The 15,206-nt window shown below is 48.4% G+C and overlaps 2 protein-coding genes across 2 annotated transcripts in view; one reads left to right on the top strand and one right to left on the bottom strand.

Annotated features, from left to right (window-relative positions):
* Positions 1 to 6,897, top strand: part of PDZD8 (PDZ domain containing 8) — a 65,747-nt gene extending 58,850 nt beyond the window's left edge. Inside the window, exon 5 of the mRNA XM_045853744.1 lies at positions 2,205 to 6,897. Coding sequence (XP_045709700.1) covers positions 2,205 to 4,408 — 2,204 coding nt within the window. The 3' untranslated portion in view covers positions 4,409 to 6,897. The remainder of the gene's footprint in view (positions 1 to 2,204) is intronic.
* Positions 6,898 to 7,310: 413 nt separating this feature from the next.
* Positions 7,311 to 15,206, bottom strand: part of SLC18A2 (solute carrier family 18 member A2) — a 33,887-nt gene continuing 25,991 nt past the window's right edge. The window contains exon 16 of the mRNA XM_045853745.1: positions 7,311 to 10,216. Coding sequence (XP_045709701.1) covers positions 10,115 to 10,216 — 102 coding nt within the window. The 3' untranslated portion in view covers positions 7,311 to 10,114. The remainder of the gene's footprint in view (positions 10,217 to 15,206) is intronic.

Genomic DNA, 15,206 nt, shown 5'->3' with positions numbered 1-15,206 from the left:
GTTAACTGAGGGTGCAGGCTGATCCACGTAGTCGTGAGGACAGGAGCAGGAGAAGGTCAAAGAGGGTTTTTAACTGCCCTGAATTTGCAGCGTCGGAGGAACAGCCAGGTGCTGACACCCAGGAGAAGTTGGGAATGTAGGAAAGAGGGGAGAGACCGAAGGAAAACTACCAGGTAGTTGAAGCTACTGAAGCGACTGTGACCCAGGAAGAGAGCGAAAGGCAGGGAAAACTAGTGCTGGCCTACACCACGGGAACACCTGCGTGCAAAGGGCAGATGTCGGTGGAGAAAAGTAGAGAAGAGATGATGTGGGTCTAATTGGTACCGTGTCATGAAAATGGTTTTAAAGCAGGAGGAAGAAGGGGCTGAAAATATGAGGATAACTGACGGAGCCAAGCGCTGAAGGAGACGGTTGGGGGAGAGTGGGACCCGAAGTACAGGGAAGGGTGTGCCCCTTCTCTGAGGCGGGCGAGCACCGAACACGATCTGATCGGCAGGGAGGAAGGGTGGCTTCTGGTGGATCTTTTCAGCGCCTTCAGTGATGTCTTCCCCGGAATAAAGGAGCAGGAAGGGTGGAATAAAGGAGCAGGAAGGGTGGGCTTCCGGAGACTGGGAGGGGTTTGAGCTGGTGTTTTGGAGACCATTCAACAGAAGCTACGGCAGCACTGAACGCCCTTCTGAGATGGAGAGTGTAACTTGGTGCTGGATCGGGTGGGACTCTCAGGAGCAGAGGAGGGAGACGGTGGGGCTAGCGGGCCTGGAGCCCAGAAAGACAGGTGGGTGTAGGAGAGGAGAGGGCCAGGGCAGCAGAGTAGAAAATCTTGGTGTGAACATCACCAAAACCTTGAGACTGAGGTCAGAGAGGAAGCACGTGGTGTCAGGAGAACCAGGTGGACCAGGAAAGCAAAGGAGGACTGGTGAAATCTGGAAATGACCTCAAAGCAGGTTCAGTCCGCAGAGTGGGTTGTCCGACATGGGAAATAAGAGACTGCGGCCAGAGATTAATTTCCACACTGAGAGAGGAGGTAGGCTGAGGAACTCCAAAGGTCAGGCTGTTCGATGGGGCTGATGTGACTTTGATTCATTTGGGATGACCCTAGGACCTTTGGGAACCAGACCCGCCACACCTTTCTCTGAATCCTGCGGAAAGGGATGGCTTGGGCGGGCACTGTGTTCAGGAGGGCAGTGACAGAGCAGGAGACCGGTGGGGCCTGTGAATGGTACACGCCTGGAAGAACGTATGAGGAGCTGCTGGCTTTGACTGCCTCGGAGAAGGGAGAATGTTGCTCGGAGAGAGGGGTGGGAGGGAGATTTTTCAGTACACGTCTTTTGTACCTTTGAATTTTGACCTATGTAATGTAGCACCTGTTAGAAAATAATAAAAGGAAAACTTAAGCTAGATATTATAAATACACATGCAGATAGTGACCAACTTGTTTAACTTTAAAGCAACTTATGCCTTCCTTACTCTTCTGGTTCTCAAAAGGATTAGTTAATGGGTAAGGCTGATTAAAAAAAGAATCTATGAAAGAGTACATTATGTATAATATAGTATTTTGCTAAGTTTATTTTAAGCACCTGTCTCTTAATTTGAACCAATTGCTTGTATAACTTGGTATATTTTGGGATTTCCTGCAGTAGAATCAATTTCCTATCATTCAAAGTCTGGTTTAACCATTAATTTTTTTTTTAATTTTTTTAAAATTATTGATTTTAGAGGGGGAGAGAGAAACACCAATTTGTTCCACTTTATTAATGCATTCATTGGTTGAGTCTTGTATGTGCCCTGACCAGGGATTGAACCCACAGCCTTGGTGCATTGGGACACTGCTCTAACCAACTGAGCTACCCAGGCAGGGCCATTAATAACATCCTTTCACAAGGTCTCACTCAGCTCCCTTAAACTGAGATACAGTGTCATTCAAACCTGGGAAGGAATGGAGAGCAGTTAGGAGTTACCAGCTTGGCACCTTTCTGAGGATTTTCGTGTCATCACTTGGTTTCAAAAGGTAAACATTTCTGGAACGTCAGCACATTCAGGGTTTGAGACTCAGTACACGGGTGCATCCAAAAGCCAATCCTGTATTTCGGAGGTTTCCATATTACTTTTTCATTAGTCAAATAGTCACGAGTTAGTGGCAGTTATATTTAGCAATTTAGGCCATTCTTATTGCAGTAATTTATGTTTTCCCTTTCAATTCTTAGGTGTGAAAATCACGTCTACGCTGCAAGTGCTGAAGCTGATCAAGCAGGCCGGAGACCGCGTCCTGGTGTATTACGAGAGGCCCGTGGGCCAGAGTAATCAAGGCGCCGTGCTGCAGGACAATTTTGGACAGTTGGAGGAAAACCTCCTGCCAAGCTCGTGCCAACCGAACTACGAGGAAGAAGCAGCCGGGCTGGCGGTGGACGCCGAGAGCAGAGATCTGGACTCGGAGTTTGAAGACTTGGCGGGTGACGTTCGAGCCCAGACTGAGGGCAGGGAAGAGGCGCCGGCGGCGGGTCACAGTCCCAGGCGCACCCCGACGTCGCTCTCCGTCAGACCCCTTGGAACGGTGTCGCCAGTGCTAAACCGAAAATTAGTCGTAGGACCTCACCCCCCACCACCAAAGCCCCCGTCCAAAGAAGGAAGCAAACCCTTAGCCCTAAAGCCCCCCGAGGCAACAGACCCAGCACAAGTGTCCAAACCCACCCAGGGGCCCACGTTCAAACCGCCGGTGCCACCGCGCCCGCAGGTGAAAGCCCCTTTGCCTTCCGCCGACGCACCGAGCCCGGCGGAACCCGAGGTCCCTGTCGAAAAGCTGGAAAAGGCGCCGCTGCCGCCGCCTGCAGAAAAACCTGCTGAGAAGCAAGCGAGAACGCTGGATCACCTGGAAGACGTGGCCGCGTCGAAGCAGTTCTTAACGAAGCAAGAGGTGGCGAAAGACTTAACGTCCGAAGGTCCCTGCCCCCCTAAGGACAGTTCGGACGACCCTCAAATGTGGGAATCCTCAGAAATTCCCTATCGTAATAAGCTAGGAAAATGGACACGAACCAGAGCGACCTGTGTCTTCGACATAGAGGCCTGCCACAGGTACTTGAACATTGCGCTGTGGTGCAGGGACCCGTTCAAGCTGGGGGGGCTCATCTGTTTGGGGCACGTGAGCCTGAAGCTTGAAGAGCTGGCTTTAGGGTGCCTCGCTACATCGAACATGGAGCACCTCTCCAAGTTCCGGCTGGAGGCCCCGTCCCCTAAGGCTGCGGTCACCAGAACCGCACTGCGCAACCTGAGCATGCAGAAGGGCTTCAATGACAAGTTCTGCTTTGGTGACATCACTGTTCACTTCAAGTATTTGAAAGAAGGAGAACCGGACCACCATATAGGCGCTAACTTGGAGAAAGAGAGGGAGTTTCATTTGGTGGAGGAGGTTTCTGCCTTCCCGAAGGAGGAGCACTCTGCCGGCCAGGTGGGCTCACCGGAGAATAAACATAGCTTCCAGGACACGCAGTTCCAGAACCCAACCTGGTGCGACTACTGCAAGAAGAAAGTGTGGACTAAAGCTGCCTCCCAGTGTATGTTCTGTGCCTACGTTTGCCATAAAAAATGCCAGGAAAAGTGTCTCACCGAGACTCCGCTCTGCGGAGCCGCCGATAGGCGGCTAGACCGCGCCCTGAAAAACCTCAGGCTGGAAGGACAGGACACCCTCCTGGGCCCGCCTGTCCGCGCCGACGCCGACGCCAGCAAGTCGGCCAACAAGACGACGGGGTTGACGAGGCACATCATCAACACGAGCTCCCGGTTGTTAAATCTGCGGCAGGTGTCTAAAACCCGCCTCTCCGAACCGGGAGCCGATCTGGTAGAACCCTCCCCAAAACACACCCCCAACACGTCGGACAACGAGGGCAGCGACACGGAGGTGTGCGGCCCGCACAGCCCCTCCAAACGGGCCAGCAGCACGGGGATGAAGCTGGTGAGGAAGGAGGGCGGCCTGGACGACAGCGTGTTCATCGCGGTGAAAGAGATTGGCCGCGACCTGTACAGGGGCCTGCCTACGGAGGAGAGGATCCAGAAACTGGAGTTCATGCTGGATAAACTGCAGAATGAGATCGATCAGGAGTTGGAACATAACAACTCCCTCGTCAGAGAAGAGAGAGAGATGGCCGACACGAGGAAAAAATCCCTTCTCTCCGCTGCTTTGGCTAAGTCGGGTGAGAGACTGCAGGCCCTGACGCTGCTTATGATCCACTACCGCGCGGGCATCGAGGACATCGAGTCCTTGGAGAGCCTGTCCTTAGACCAGCCCTCCAAAAAGATCAGCAAGTACACGGACGATACAGAGGAAGATCTGGATAGTGAAATAACCCAACTAATAGACTCGCAGCCATTCAGCAGCATATCAGACGACTTATTTGGCCCATCTGAGTCTGTGTAACAGTCTGTCTGAACTTTCAAGTGGTTGGGGGAAAGTTGCATCCAAAGTACCGTGGATATACCCGCGCTGACACCCTCCTCTAATGCGCTTCGGTCTGCTTCTCCACAGTTATTTGCTTGTGTTAAGAACCAGAATGAAAAGGTTGTTTTCCAGCAAAAACATGACCGGCTCACTGAATGGGTTATTTCAGATTGCATTTACCGCTCTGCTTGTTGGGTTTATACTTGGAATTTATTTTTACTAATTTATTTTTAACTTTTTCTAATTATGAGATTATGTAAGCTGACTTTTCATGTTGGTGTATGTGATGTCTCATTGTGCTGTTTTCCTTCCTCTTCGTTTTTGAATCAGTGTCAAGTAGGATGCTGTCCAGCTTCTCGTAACGTTTGTGTCTCTATCACGGTTGTAACAGACCGCTGCGTGCCCGAATCGACGGCAGCGATCATTGAGGGAACAGGCTTTGAATCTTACTTTGTGTTAGAAGTTTGTTATCTCTACTTGCTTGAGATTTTTATTATTTTTGGGATTCTGGGGGGGTGCTTTTTGTCTTGTTTTTGCCAAATGTATCATGAAAGCAGATGCTATGGTTCTAGTCAGTTCTATTGATTTAGTAAAAAAAAAAATTTTTTTTTTTACGTATATTGCTTGCTTTATATGCCTCTGTGAAATTTTTCTCTAAAGGTTTTGTGCAGTTGAAGTATAGTGAGGATATAGTGATTAATTTGAAGAGCTTGCACCGAAAAACAAAATGTAATAAGGAGTAAATACAGAACAGAGTTGGTAAAGGATTTCGTAGCGAGATGATGAGATTGCTGAAAAACAGCAACCATTGGGATTTTGAAACATCATCTTTCAAATGTTGTTTTCCCTTTAAATGGAAGTTCTAAACATTTGATTATTTTTCATCTTCAGTTCTCCCATAGGAAATAAAGCACGTGCAAGGATATTTCAAGTTTCAGAGGACTGTTCTTAAAATGACCATGCTGATAGCTGGTTCGGGCTGTTTTGCTCTAGAAACATTTTCATGTAGGAAAATGTGAAGGAGAAGAATCATACGCAATAGACTTACTGCTTTGTCTGACATCCTACAGGCTTCAAGGAATGGTGATCATTCCAAATGCTCCTGTAGCTCAGACTTTCATACATGAGGGAAAAAAGAAAATTAAGTAGAAAAAATAGACAGTATAGATACATAGGAAGTGGGGCCAGTTTTCTGAACACGAAGATCTGCTGTGGTCCCCGGGCCATCGCGTGGGTGCCAGTGACACGCGAGTGAGGGCGACGTGGGCTCGGCCCCGGTCGGCGCGCCATGGCAGCTGTGGCCTTCCTTCTGCCTCTGCAAAGATCCATATGTTCCTCCTTTTTGTTGGCAGCTACTATGATAATATATATGTAAAAAATATATATATACAAGCCGTCCCGCCTAGTTTTATATATATAAAGCTTGTATGGCTGGCAGAAAAAGGCATGGTATGATAGTATGGATTCTGGCCCAAATCTGTAGCCCAGGACACCACACTAGAGTTTTAAGTCCTAGCTCTCCCACTGGCTGTAAATGAACTGTATAACCATAAGCAAGCCACAAAAGGGCTGCGTGCTGCAGCTCCGAGTAGGAATAAACAAGATTTACTCTACCTCACGAGATCGTTGTGAGGAAAGCAATAGCATTACATAACTGAGTGCTCTGAGTAGCAGAGTTATTCCAATAAAGGTATGACTTACATGGGCGATAAAAGCATTTCTGAGGGTAGAAAAGTTACTCCACTCTTTAAAATCAATAGCCAATTCTCATTTCTGCTATTAAGTGAAATATTAGGAAACAATACTTCTCTTGGCCAAGCTAATAACAAAAATATAGCTGTGTATGCCCCCCTTGGTTTATTTAAGCATGCTTGTGTTTTCCAAGAACACTGCTGTAGAAGTCTTTATACACAAAATTCTCTGAAAGCTAAAACGTTAATTCTGTAACACGTGCTTGAAACAGGCTGCCCAACGTGATAACCAACGTTCATCTTATAAAAATAACTTACCGTCGATAACCGGGGAGGTGGCGTGTCTGTAAGTGGCTGGTGTTTGTGGATCATACCACGGAAGTCGTAGCGACGGACATCCAAGCACGCTGCTGAGACAGATGCATTTGAAAGAGCTGTAGAAATGCGACGAAACTTGGGTTTCATGACAATCTACTCGTGCTTTGCAAGTGTTGAACGCTGTAGAACCACAGCCATGGAAAGCTCAGGCACGCTGCTCATGCTGTTTGTAAAATAGCCCTCCGTGCAGTGCGGTGTTTGACACATGTCCTGGGAGAAGCGGGAGAGGCGCCGTGGTCGTGCTTTGGTGCAGGGGGAACACTCCAGATAGCGTAGCGGGTAGCTAGGGATGAGGCTCCGATGAACACAGTTGTTACTATATTACATTCCTGATGTAATCTTGCTGCCATGCTATGTTATCAATAGCTTAAAACAATAAAGAGAAACTACCACAGAAAACAGGAATATCTTCCTTTGACGGCATCGGGAGAAGGCGGTCACTGCGTCTGGGCAGTGAGCGCCCGGGGTCACCTGGCCGTGCAGACGCGCTCAGCCGTCCGCCGCTGCCCAACAGAAGTGCTCTTCTGAAAACCGCCTGAAAGCGTTGAATTTTGGTTTTACTCGTTTCTTTAAGCTTTAAAATACCAGATTTATGGATTTGCCTCTGCTACCTATTTATTAGTAATTAGACTATTTAGAGTATATTTTCTACATTGGTATTTCATGATTGGGTTAGATGACCAAGCTGAGCAACACTTGAGCACTATTTTGGAATCAGAATTAATATGCTACATTTTGTAATGCCCAGCCTTAAATATAAGCCTTTAATATCAGAACTAGTTGACTACTCTGTGACCATGTGTGATTTTGAGAAAACAGCTGAAAATGTGAGGGTATTGTCAATTTCTAAAAGTATATCTGAATTTTTTGAAAGGCAATTTGAAGGTATTTGGCTCTTTACAAATAGTAAGATAATAAAGATGATAAAATTTTAAGTCCACTAAAAGTGAATAAATTTAAAGTCACCTTAATTTTAAAAAGTGTATTGTGTTTCTCTAAATGGAGATAATAGTTTTGCTTTTATGGGGGGAGGGTCCCCTTTGAAGATTTGATTAAAACTAGGCTCTTAGCCCTACAAGGCACACACGCACACACACGCACACCGTAAGTTTTACGGAACTTCAAGGGCCCACTCTCTCAAATGGCTGCATAGTTTAGTTCACTTTACCAGATGTGTTTCTCTACAGCAACCAGGAAAATATTTTTTAGAGATACAAGGATAACTTACTGAGTTTTCCCACACTGACGACACATGACTCGTTACCTATTTTAATTTAAAGCATTATTCAAACTAATGTGGAGTGGATTTTACCCGATACCCGCAAGCAGTGGAGGACAGTTTTTAATGAAACGTCAACAGTCCATGACACCCGGTCATGTGTCCGGTTCCAGCGGGGATGTCTGGTGTGTAAAGGAGCACAAATAGGCACGGTGGTGTCCAGGAGGTTTATTCGGTGAACAGCTAGAACGTGACTTAGGTACACTCGGCAACCAAAGGAAAGAACGGAATGGTCGTGGCTGCCCCATTCAGGCTTTTCTACCTGTTTGCCAGGCGCACACATAAAAACCACCTCTGCTCAGAAAGACATCCTCAGCTGTATTTTGTTTGGACATTTTTTTTTCCCTAAAACCTCTCTTTTCAGTCTTAGCTAATCCCAGAATATTAGCCACGCTGAAGACCCTACAATTCCTTTTTCCCTCTCAGCTAATAACTTTTGCTCCTAAAGCAGTCCTGAAAAACTCCACCAATCTTTTATGTTATCTCTAGGAACCAGTAGCAGGCATGCCTTTACCAGGTGTTCCTGAAGAGGCTGAAGCCTTCGAGGCCAAACTGAAGCAGGAACAAACAATAAGGTATCCGGGCAGGGAGACCCACAGACCCTCCAGGAGGACTGACTGGTCGCACGTTGGTTCCTGAGGCTCTCCCCGACAGGAGGGAGCCACCTGCCCGGGAGCCCCCTTCCGCGCATGCCTGCAGACTGCGTCCCAGAGCAGCGCGCTGCTGGCAGTTGCCGGTGGAAATCCGTGAGCGGGAAGCTTGCTAGCTCCCACCACCCTGCCCCCGACAGCAGGCTTCAGGTCATTCAAAGCCCCACAGAAAAGCTTCCTAAAGCAAATGGGACGGAAGGATGAGCTCACTTCTCCAGAGAATTAAAGGGCTGAAGGGTCCTTGTGCTAAAAAGTCCTTGGCTCCTCATCCAAGTCAACACGGTCTTGGCTTACGTAAGAGAACCGCCCGCGGGTGATCTTTGTGTGCCCTGGCAGAACTACAGAAGCCACGGGCAGTCCTGGAGACGCTCCACACCGGGGTCACACGGCAGTCACCTCATACAAACTTGGATGGAGACACGACGATGTTCACTAACACGGTACTTGTCGTTACACTGGAAAGGCACATACATCCACGTCATGCCTGGAAACACCACGTTGCACAGCAGCAGACGATAGGGTAATACATAGATGTTTCTAGATGTTTGGGTTTCTCCCTGCCTGCAGAAGGGGGTGTGTCTTGACCACCCTATTACCTTTACCTGTTTTCCTAACATGATTCAAGACATAATGTCTCATCCCTTCTTCATCTTTAAACCTTTTTCACATCGATGTGAACAACGTCCAGAGTCTAGGAAAGGGTAGTTGCAGACAACTCAAAATTAACAGATGCCTAGAAAACACTTGGATGACCCCCAAACAGATCCGAGATGGCACAGTCCGACCTGTTCTGTCACGGCAGCTGGCCGCCTCGTATTGTAAACGACTTTGACAGTATGAGGTACGTCTACCCTCAGTGTTCTTCCATCCAGCAAGGTAATCAAGTATGTATCTTAAAGGGAAAGCTTTGAGTTGTTCAAGACTTAATTTGGGTGCTTTGCTCTGCTTTCAGAACATGCACTGTTTCTTTCCCCCACTGAGTTGAATGTTTGCTTCCAATATAAATTATGTTTACATGTAAACATAATTTATAACCAGCTGTTTCCCGGTAGGCAATGACAGAGACAACCAGTGCCAGCTAAGGTTTATTTGTAAACCCACGAGTTAACTGACAAGTTCTTGTCTTCTGTGCTTGAGAGAACTGGCCTCTAACTCATGAGTATACTAATAATTATGAACTGAGTATCTCCGCACTCGGTGTCACTACGTAATCATGTGCTGTTGTACTTGATTCTCTTTTGCAGACTCCCTTCCAGTTTCTTACTGCTGGAAGCATTTCGGAGATAATGTGTGCTTTAGTTTGAAACACTCATCACCAATATTCAGAAAAAATATACGATTTTTTTTCTTGCCCAAGTGTTTGTGAATGTAAGTTAAAAAATTATATCTGATTTGGATTCAAGTATTTATAGATTTACACTATATTTCGTCAAAATATATTGTATAGTATTTAATAAAGCCAAATACATAAAATAAAGTTTTCAACACTTTATACAAACCCCTAGAAAAGCTGCTTTTTCTTTATAAGGGCTATTGGCGATCAATCACAACCATGGAAAAGAAAGGATAAGCTCCGGTGGTTTCCTCTCTCACCAGGGACGAATGGGGCGACGAAGACGATTCTGGATGAGTCATTTCACTGGAAACACTTTTACACAATTAAATACTGTGATGACTTTTGAGGATCTCAGTCACTTTCGCCTTCTTCTTCACCTAGCGGATACGACTGCAGACTATTCTGAGTGTACATTTTTGTTTTAATGGGGCAGTTGTGGTCCATGAGAATCGCCTGCAAGAGAACAAAGTGCAGATACATTAACTTCCCGTTTCGTAAAGATGAGGTGGTTTTAACGTACTGCTTTTAAGGATCACGTGTGTGTAGATGAAAGAATGGAGGGAGGGAGGGAAGGAAGGAGGAAAGGAAGAGAAAAGGAAAGAAGGAGGAAAGAGGAAGGAAGGGAGAGAGAGAGAGAAAGAACCAGCCACTATTGACCAGCCACTTGGTGCAGCTGCAGGGGCCTGGCCCAGCACACCTGTAATCCCACACTCAGGGAGAATTTCAGGCAATGGGATACAGCAGAAGTAGTCTGCCCAGTATTTTCATTATACCCGCCAGGGGCCGTTAGTCATTTCGGGGGAGCCTGTAAACTCTGAAGAAAGGAGCATGCAGGTTAGGTTTAGGAAGAGTTACGCTCAGAATCTTCGAACTGGGGAACGGGGTGGTCCCTGGAGATCACCTAATCCAGCTTCTGCTTACAGATGTCATTGTGGCAACAACCTGCTTCATGAGGTGGGCTCCAACGCTAGAAACCTACCTGAGGCTGGACCAGGACCTGTCTCCGTTGTTTTGTGGATCAGGTTCTGATTTCAGCCGTCCTCACGGACTGCCCTCGCGATAGTTTAAGACCACTGCTGTAGCCCCTTAGGTTTCCCTAGACTAAACGTCACGTGGCCCTTTTCATAGCTGGCACTTAAGAGCACCTCTCCCCAATTCCTGGCTGCCCACCTCTTGCTTAAATGTATGACTTAAAACAAAACACATTCCTCTTGTGAACATAAAAATCTTGTGCCTTTCCCTTGTTACTGAACATTAAGCAAAAAAAAAAAATGGTTAATTGATATTCAAATGATCAGCACCTGAGTCATCACTCCTCCCGAAAGTACGCAGGCCCGGCCTGGGCTGACCACACAGCTGATGCGTATCGGCCAGGCCCGTGCTAAGCCTTTTCCATGAAATCCCTCAACAGTCACCCCACGTGGGGGCTGGTAACCCATCCCCTCGGCACTGAGGTTAAAGAACTTGTCCAGGGGGCGTCCAGCTAGAGTGGGGGGGACGTGAGGCCAGATAGCCTAGGCCAGCGCCACCTCGGAGTGCCGTGGTCCCATCAGGAGCGCGGGGGACAGCGGGGGACACTGGGTGCAACTAAAGTGAGTTCTCCTGTCAGGTTACGTCTTCCGGAGCTTCCTTCCACGTGAGCTGTTCTCCTCACACCTGTCTGAGGTTTGAAAATCTGTTGGGCACCGTCACGTGGGTTAAAACATATCCCACTCCGGCCTGCCGCAGCCTCGCTCGCTCGGGGCTGGTCCGCTCCTCCTCCCAGTTCCCGTCCCTCGGGTCGGGTCGGGTCGGGTCGGGTCCGCTGCTCTGGCCCCACTCAGCGCTTCACACCCCTCTTGTTTCCCGAGACAGCTTCGGGGTAAAGTAAGGGCTTCCTGGGCCCTCCGCGTGAGGCCGCCAGCTCCACTCCTCAGCTGCAGACTTAGCTCCGTTGTTCTTATCCTGCTCCTTCCCAAGCGAACTGATACATGTTTAATAAAGGATCAGTTTATAAAAATAAGTAACTGGGGCCATCAACATGGTTTGTGCCAGGACCATCCTCCCCTTGTTGCCAAAGGGCTTAATTATCCTCCAAAGGGCTCAAGGTCTCAGCTCCCTACACTAATGGTCCTCAAAGAAACGTGGCCAGGAACCACTCTGGGGGGACACACAGGGGAAGAGTGAACTTCAGGCCCCTACTCTCCCATGAGAGTGGTGTCGATGTACCGAGAGAAGCGCTGCCCTACTTGCGTGAGGCCGTCTGGGCTGCGGCAGGGTCGCACAGCTAACAGCAGAGTCGCACAGCTGGCAGCAGCTTCAGGGGCCCCTGCTGGCCTGTGGGTCAGGGCCCTGCAGGTCCTACACCAGCACCTTAGCTACCTCGCTGCTCGGGGCTGGGCAGGCTCCGAGGGGTTCACAGGCAGGGCGCTCACTGCTCAGGGTCCAGTGCTCAGGAGGCTGCCTGGGACAGACGAGGGTGGAGCTGAACCCGGAACGAGGGAAAGAACTGGCACCGTGAGGCAGGTGGGGATGAGCACAGACCGGGTTGTGTACCAAATGGGACCTGAAGGCAAATAGGGACACCAGAAGCCAGTCTTGCCACCACAGAGATCTAACAATCAGGCACAGAGGGACAGTCATAGGAAAGCCTGATTGGAACCAGAATGGAGGTCCTTGAATGCCAGGCTCAGGGACTCGACCCTTGGCCCAAGGTAGCAGGGTGGCCTTGGAAAGGACGGCCATCGCTCCTCCATGAGACCTGACGGTACATCTGTGTGCACTTCTCACCGACCCCCGGATCTGAGCACGGGACACATAATACAGACACAAACCATATAGCGAGGAAACCAGTTCAGTCAGACCAACCGACACCAGGCAGATTTAAATGGCGAATTCACTAGTTCAACCAAACCACACAGCCTTATTCCAGGTAGAGAAGTTTTCTTCCTTGAAATATTGTTCTTTCACTCTTAAAACCTAGCTTACTGGCTTCTGAACCTCTTTTGAAAGAGGTATTGTAAAACGGGCTTTTTTCTTTAAGTTATACCTGATTGAATAAGCCAGGTGGCACGTAGCATTCCAAAAGTGCCTTGAAAAGCAAGGCATGACCAGGGTCGAGTGGGTAAGTCAAGTGCGTGAGGGTCGCTACAGCGTGGCCGTGAGCAGCTTGGTAATTTAAGCCAGCACCCAGCACCCTGCGGTAGGGAGAAAGGTGTGTTGGACTCGCCACGGAAGAGAAACTAAAAGGAAGAGGTCGCCCTTTGAGCTCAGATCTCTGAAGCGATGAAAACACGTTGAACCAAATGACGTGTAAAGATAATGCAAATAGGAAGCCGGGACAGTAATGGTAAAAGCATTAAATGCAAGAGTTCCAGGATGTAAGACCTAGAAAAATACCAGGCCTGCATGCTACAAAAGCTTTATGTACCCCATCAAACAAAATAGTGATGGTTTTGCATCCACTGTGTACGTGTCCTACAAAGGGACACATTTCTTTCGACAGACTACCATGTGCAGTCTGCTTGGCTTCTGGTGGCCCCGTCCCTGCCCGACCCACGGCGGCACCCAGAAAACAGCGGGAAGGAGCTCAGAGCCTCCAGAAAATAAAGCTACAATCCTCAAACCACCTGCTTTCCCGTCTGGGCAACAATGAGAAACTTCACGAGTAAGATGTAAGACATGTGCCCTCTCTTGAAAACTAATTCTTCAACCTGAAAAACACATCCAGGCCAGAACACAGCTGTTCTCAGCTAGGTCTTCTGCGAGTTGCAGCAGCACGTTAACTGTCTCAGAATAACTAGAACAGTTTTCCTCAAATGCCTGTGTGGATATTTCTTATACTTGCTGAGGGGCTTCTGTAACAGGTTACTTCTCTCCACCTGTATTGCTACCTCGACCCTGATTATTTGTTCAAAAACCAAAAACATACATCCAGTGAACCAAATGGAAAAACTCACATGCTTGCAAAACAGCTCCTGAGTGTATGACTTGGGGGTTTATGAAAATGGCATTAGGCCCTGGCTGGCGTAGCTCAGTGGATTGAGCGCAGGCTGTGAACCAAAGTGTCTCAGGTTCGATTCCCAGTCAGGCCACATACCTGGGTTGTAGGCCATGGCCCCCAACAACCACACATTGATGTTTCTCTCTCTTTCTCCCTCCCTTCCCTCTCTAAAAATAAATAAAATCTTTAAAAAAAAAGAAAATGAAAAAGAAAATGGCATTAGACCGTTCAATATAAAATAGCCTAAGTCCAGACACAACACTACCAGAATGCTGCCTGGTGACAGAATTATTTGCTAAGATTCGTACTTATTACGGCGCTCATGTCCCCCTGCCTTGGGTAACGGCTGGTCCTGAATGCTGACACTCGAATGGGCAGTAATCGATAACTTCTCTGCGCAGCACCCACTGTCTCGCCCTCAGCCCCGCTGACCATTAGGTGCTATCAGTTTGCACAGTGAGTAGGCAGCAGCTACTGGCCGCTGCCCTCAGATGTTGCTAGCATGCCCACAGATGGCATCTGATGCGATGCCTTCGATGGTGGCATCGATGAAAGTGCAGCCAGATGCACTTTTTCCCCAGTTTTTAATGATTCATCTTGCTAGGCACATATTAAGGAGTCTGACATTTCACGGTGAAAGCGGCTTTCTGGAGCCTGTAATGATTGTTTCTTTGCCTTTCCGGATTGTCTCCCTGACTTCCTTCAGCGCTTTTCTTTTTCAATGAACAAAAGCACTGGGTTAAGTGTGGAAGAAGCAACACGGCCAGGGCCAGCCTCTGCCATTCTGTTGCAGATCTCTGAACCGTAGCTGGTTGGACGGGCTTACCCCCCACCCCCACCCTCCCTCGTCCTCTGAGGTCACCATTTCCTCTGGTCCCTCTGATAAGCCATCGTGCTGCCAAATGACAGATAACACAACAGGCCCTGGCTAACGCCCACTGCCTTGGCTAGGGAAACCCATTCAGCAGTTCTGGGGTCCAAACAGCAAAAAGAAGCTCTCACCTCACAGGGGGAAGGAGGGGAGGATGAAACAGGGGACTGACCACTCATTAGCTGGGCTGACAGAGTAAAGTTGGATATTTAGGCAAGAGCAAGAATTCTTGAGCATCTACTGTGTGTCAGACATGGGCTAAATTCTCTGTAGGGATTCTTCCTTTCATTTAATCCTCCCAGCAACCCTATAAAATAGCCATCACATTCCCCACGTGACAGTCCTGGCCCAGGGCCCGTGCCAGCCCTGCACTATCTCTCGACGGTCTTAAACAGTCTCCTGTGTGACTGAGGCATTCGTAGGTGATCAGCCTCAGTCACATTGATGTCGTGGCAACAGCATGCCAGGTTCCAGCTGTTGCACTGAGCTGATTTCCTCACCCTGATTTGGGCCAGGTACTATGCTGGGGTCCAACAAAGACAGAAAGGAACTCAGACAAACGGGCCGGAAAACGGGTTAGCCCCCAAGAG

The sequence above is a fragment of the Phyllostomus hastatus genome, unplaced genomic scaffold (assembly GCF_019186645.2).
Source record: "Phyllostomus hastatus isolate PE091 unplaced genomic scaffold, TTU_PhHast_1.1 phas_scaffold_1066, whole genome shotgun sequence".
Lineage (NCBI taxonomy): Eukaryota > Metazoa > Chordata > Mammalia > Chiroptera > Phyllostomidae > Phyllostomus > Phyllostomus hastatus.
Note: the sequence above shows the minus strand (reverse complement) of the source record. Positions and strands in the feature narration are given on the sequence as shown.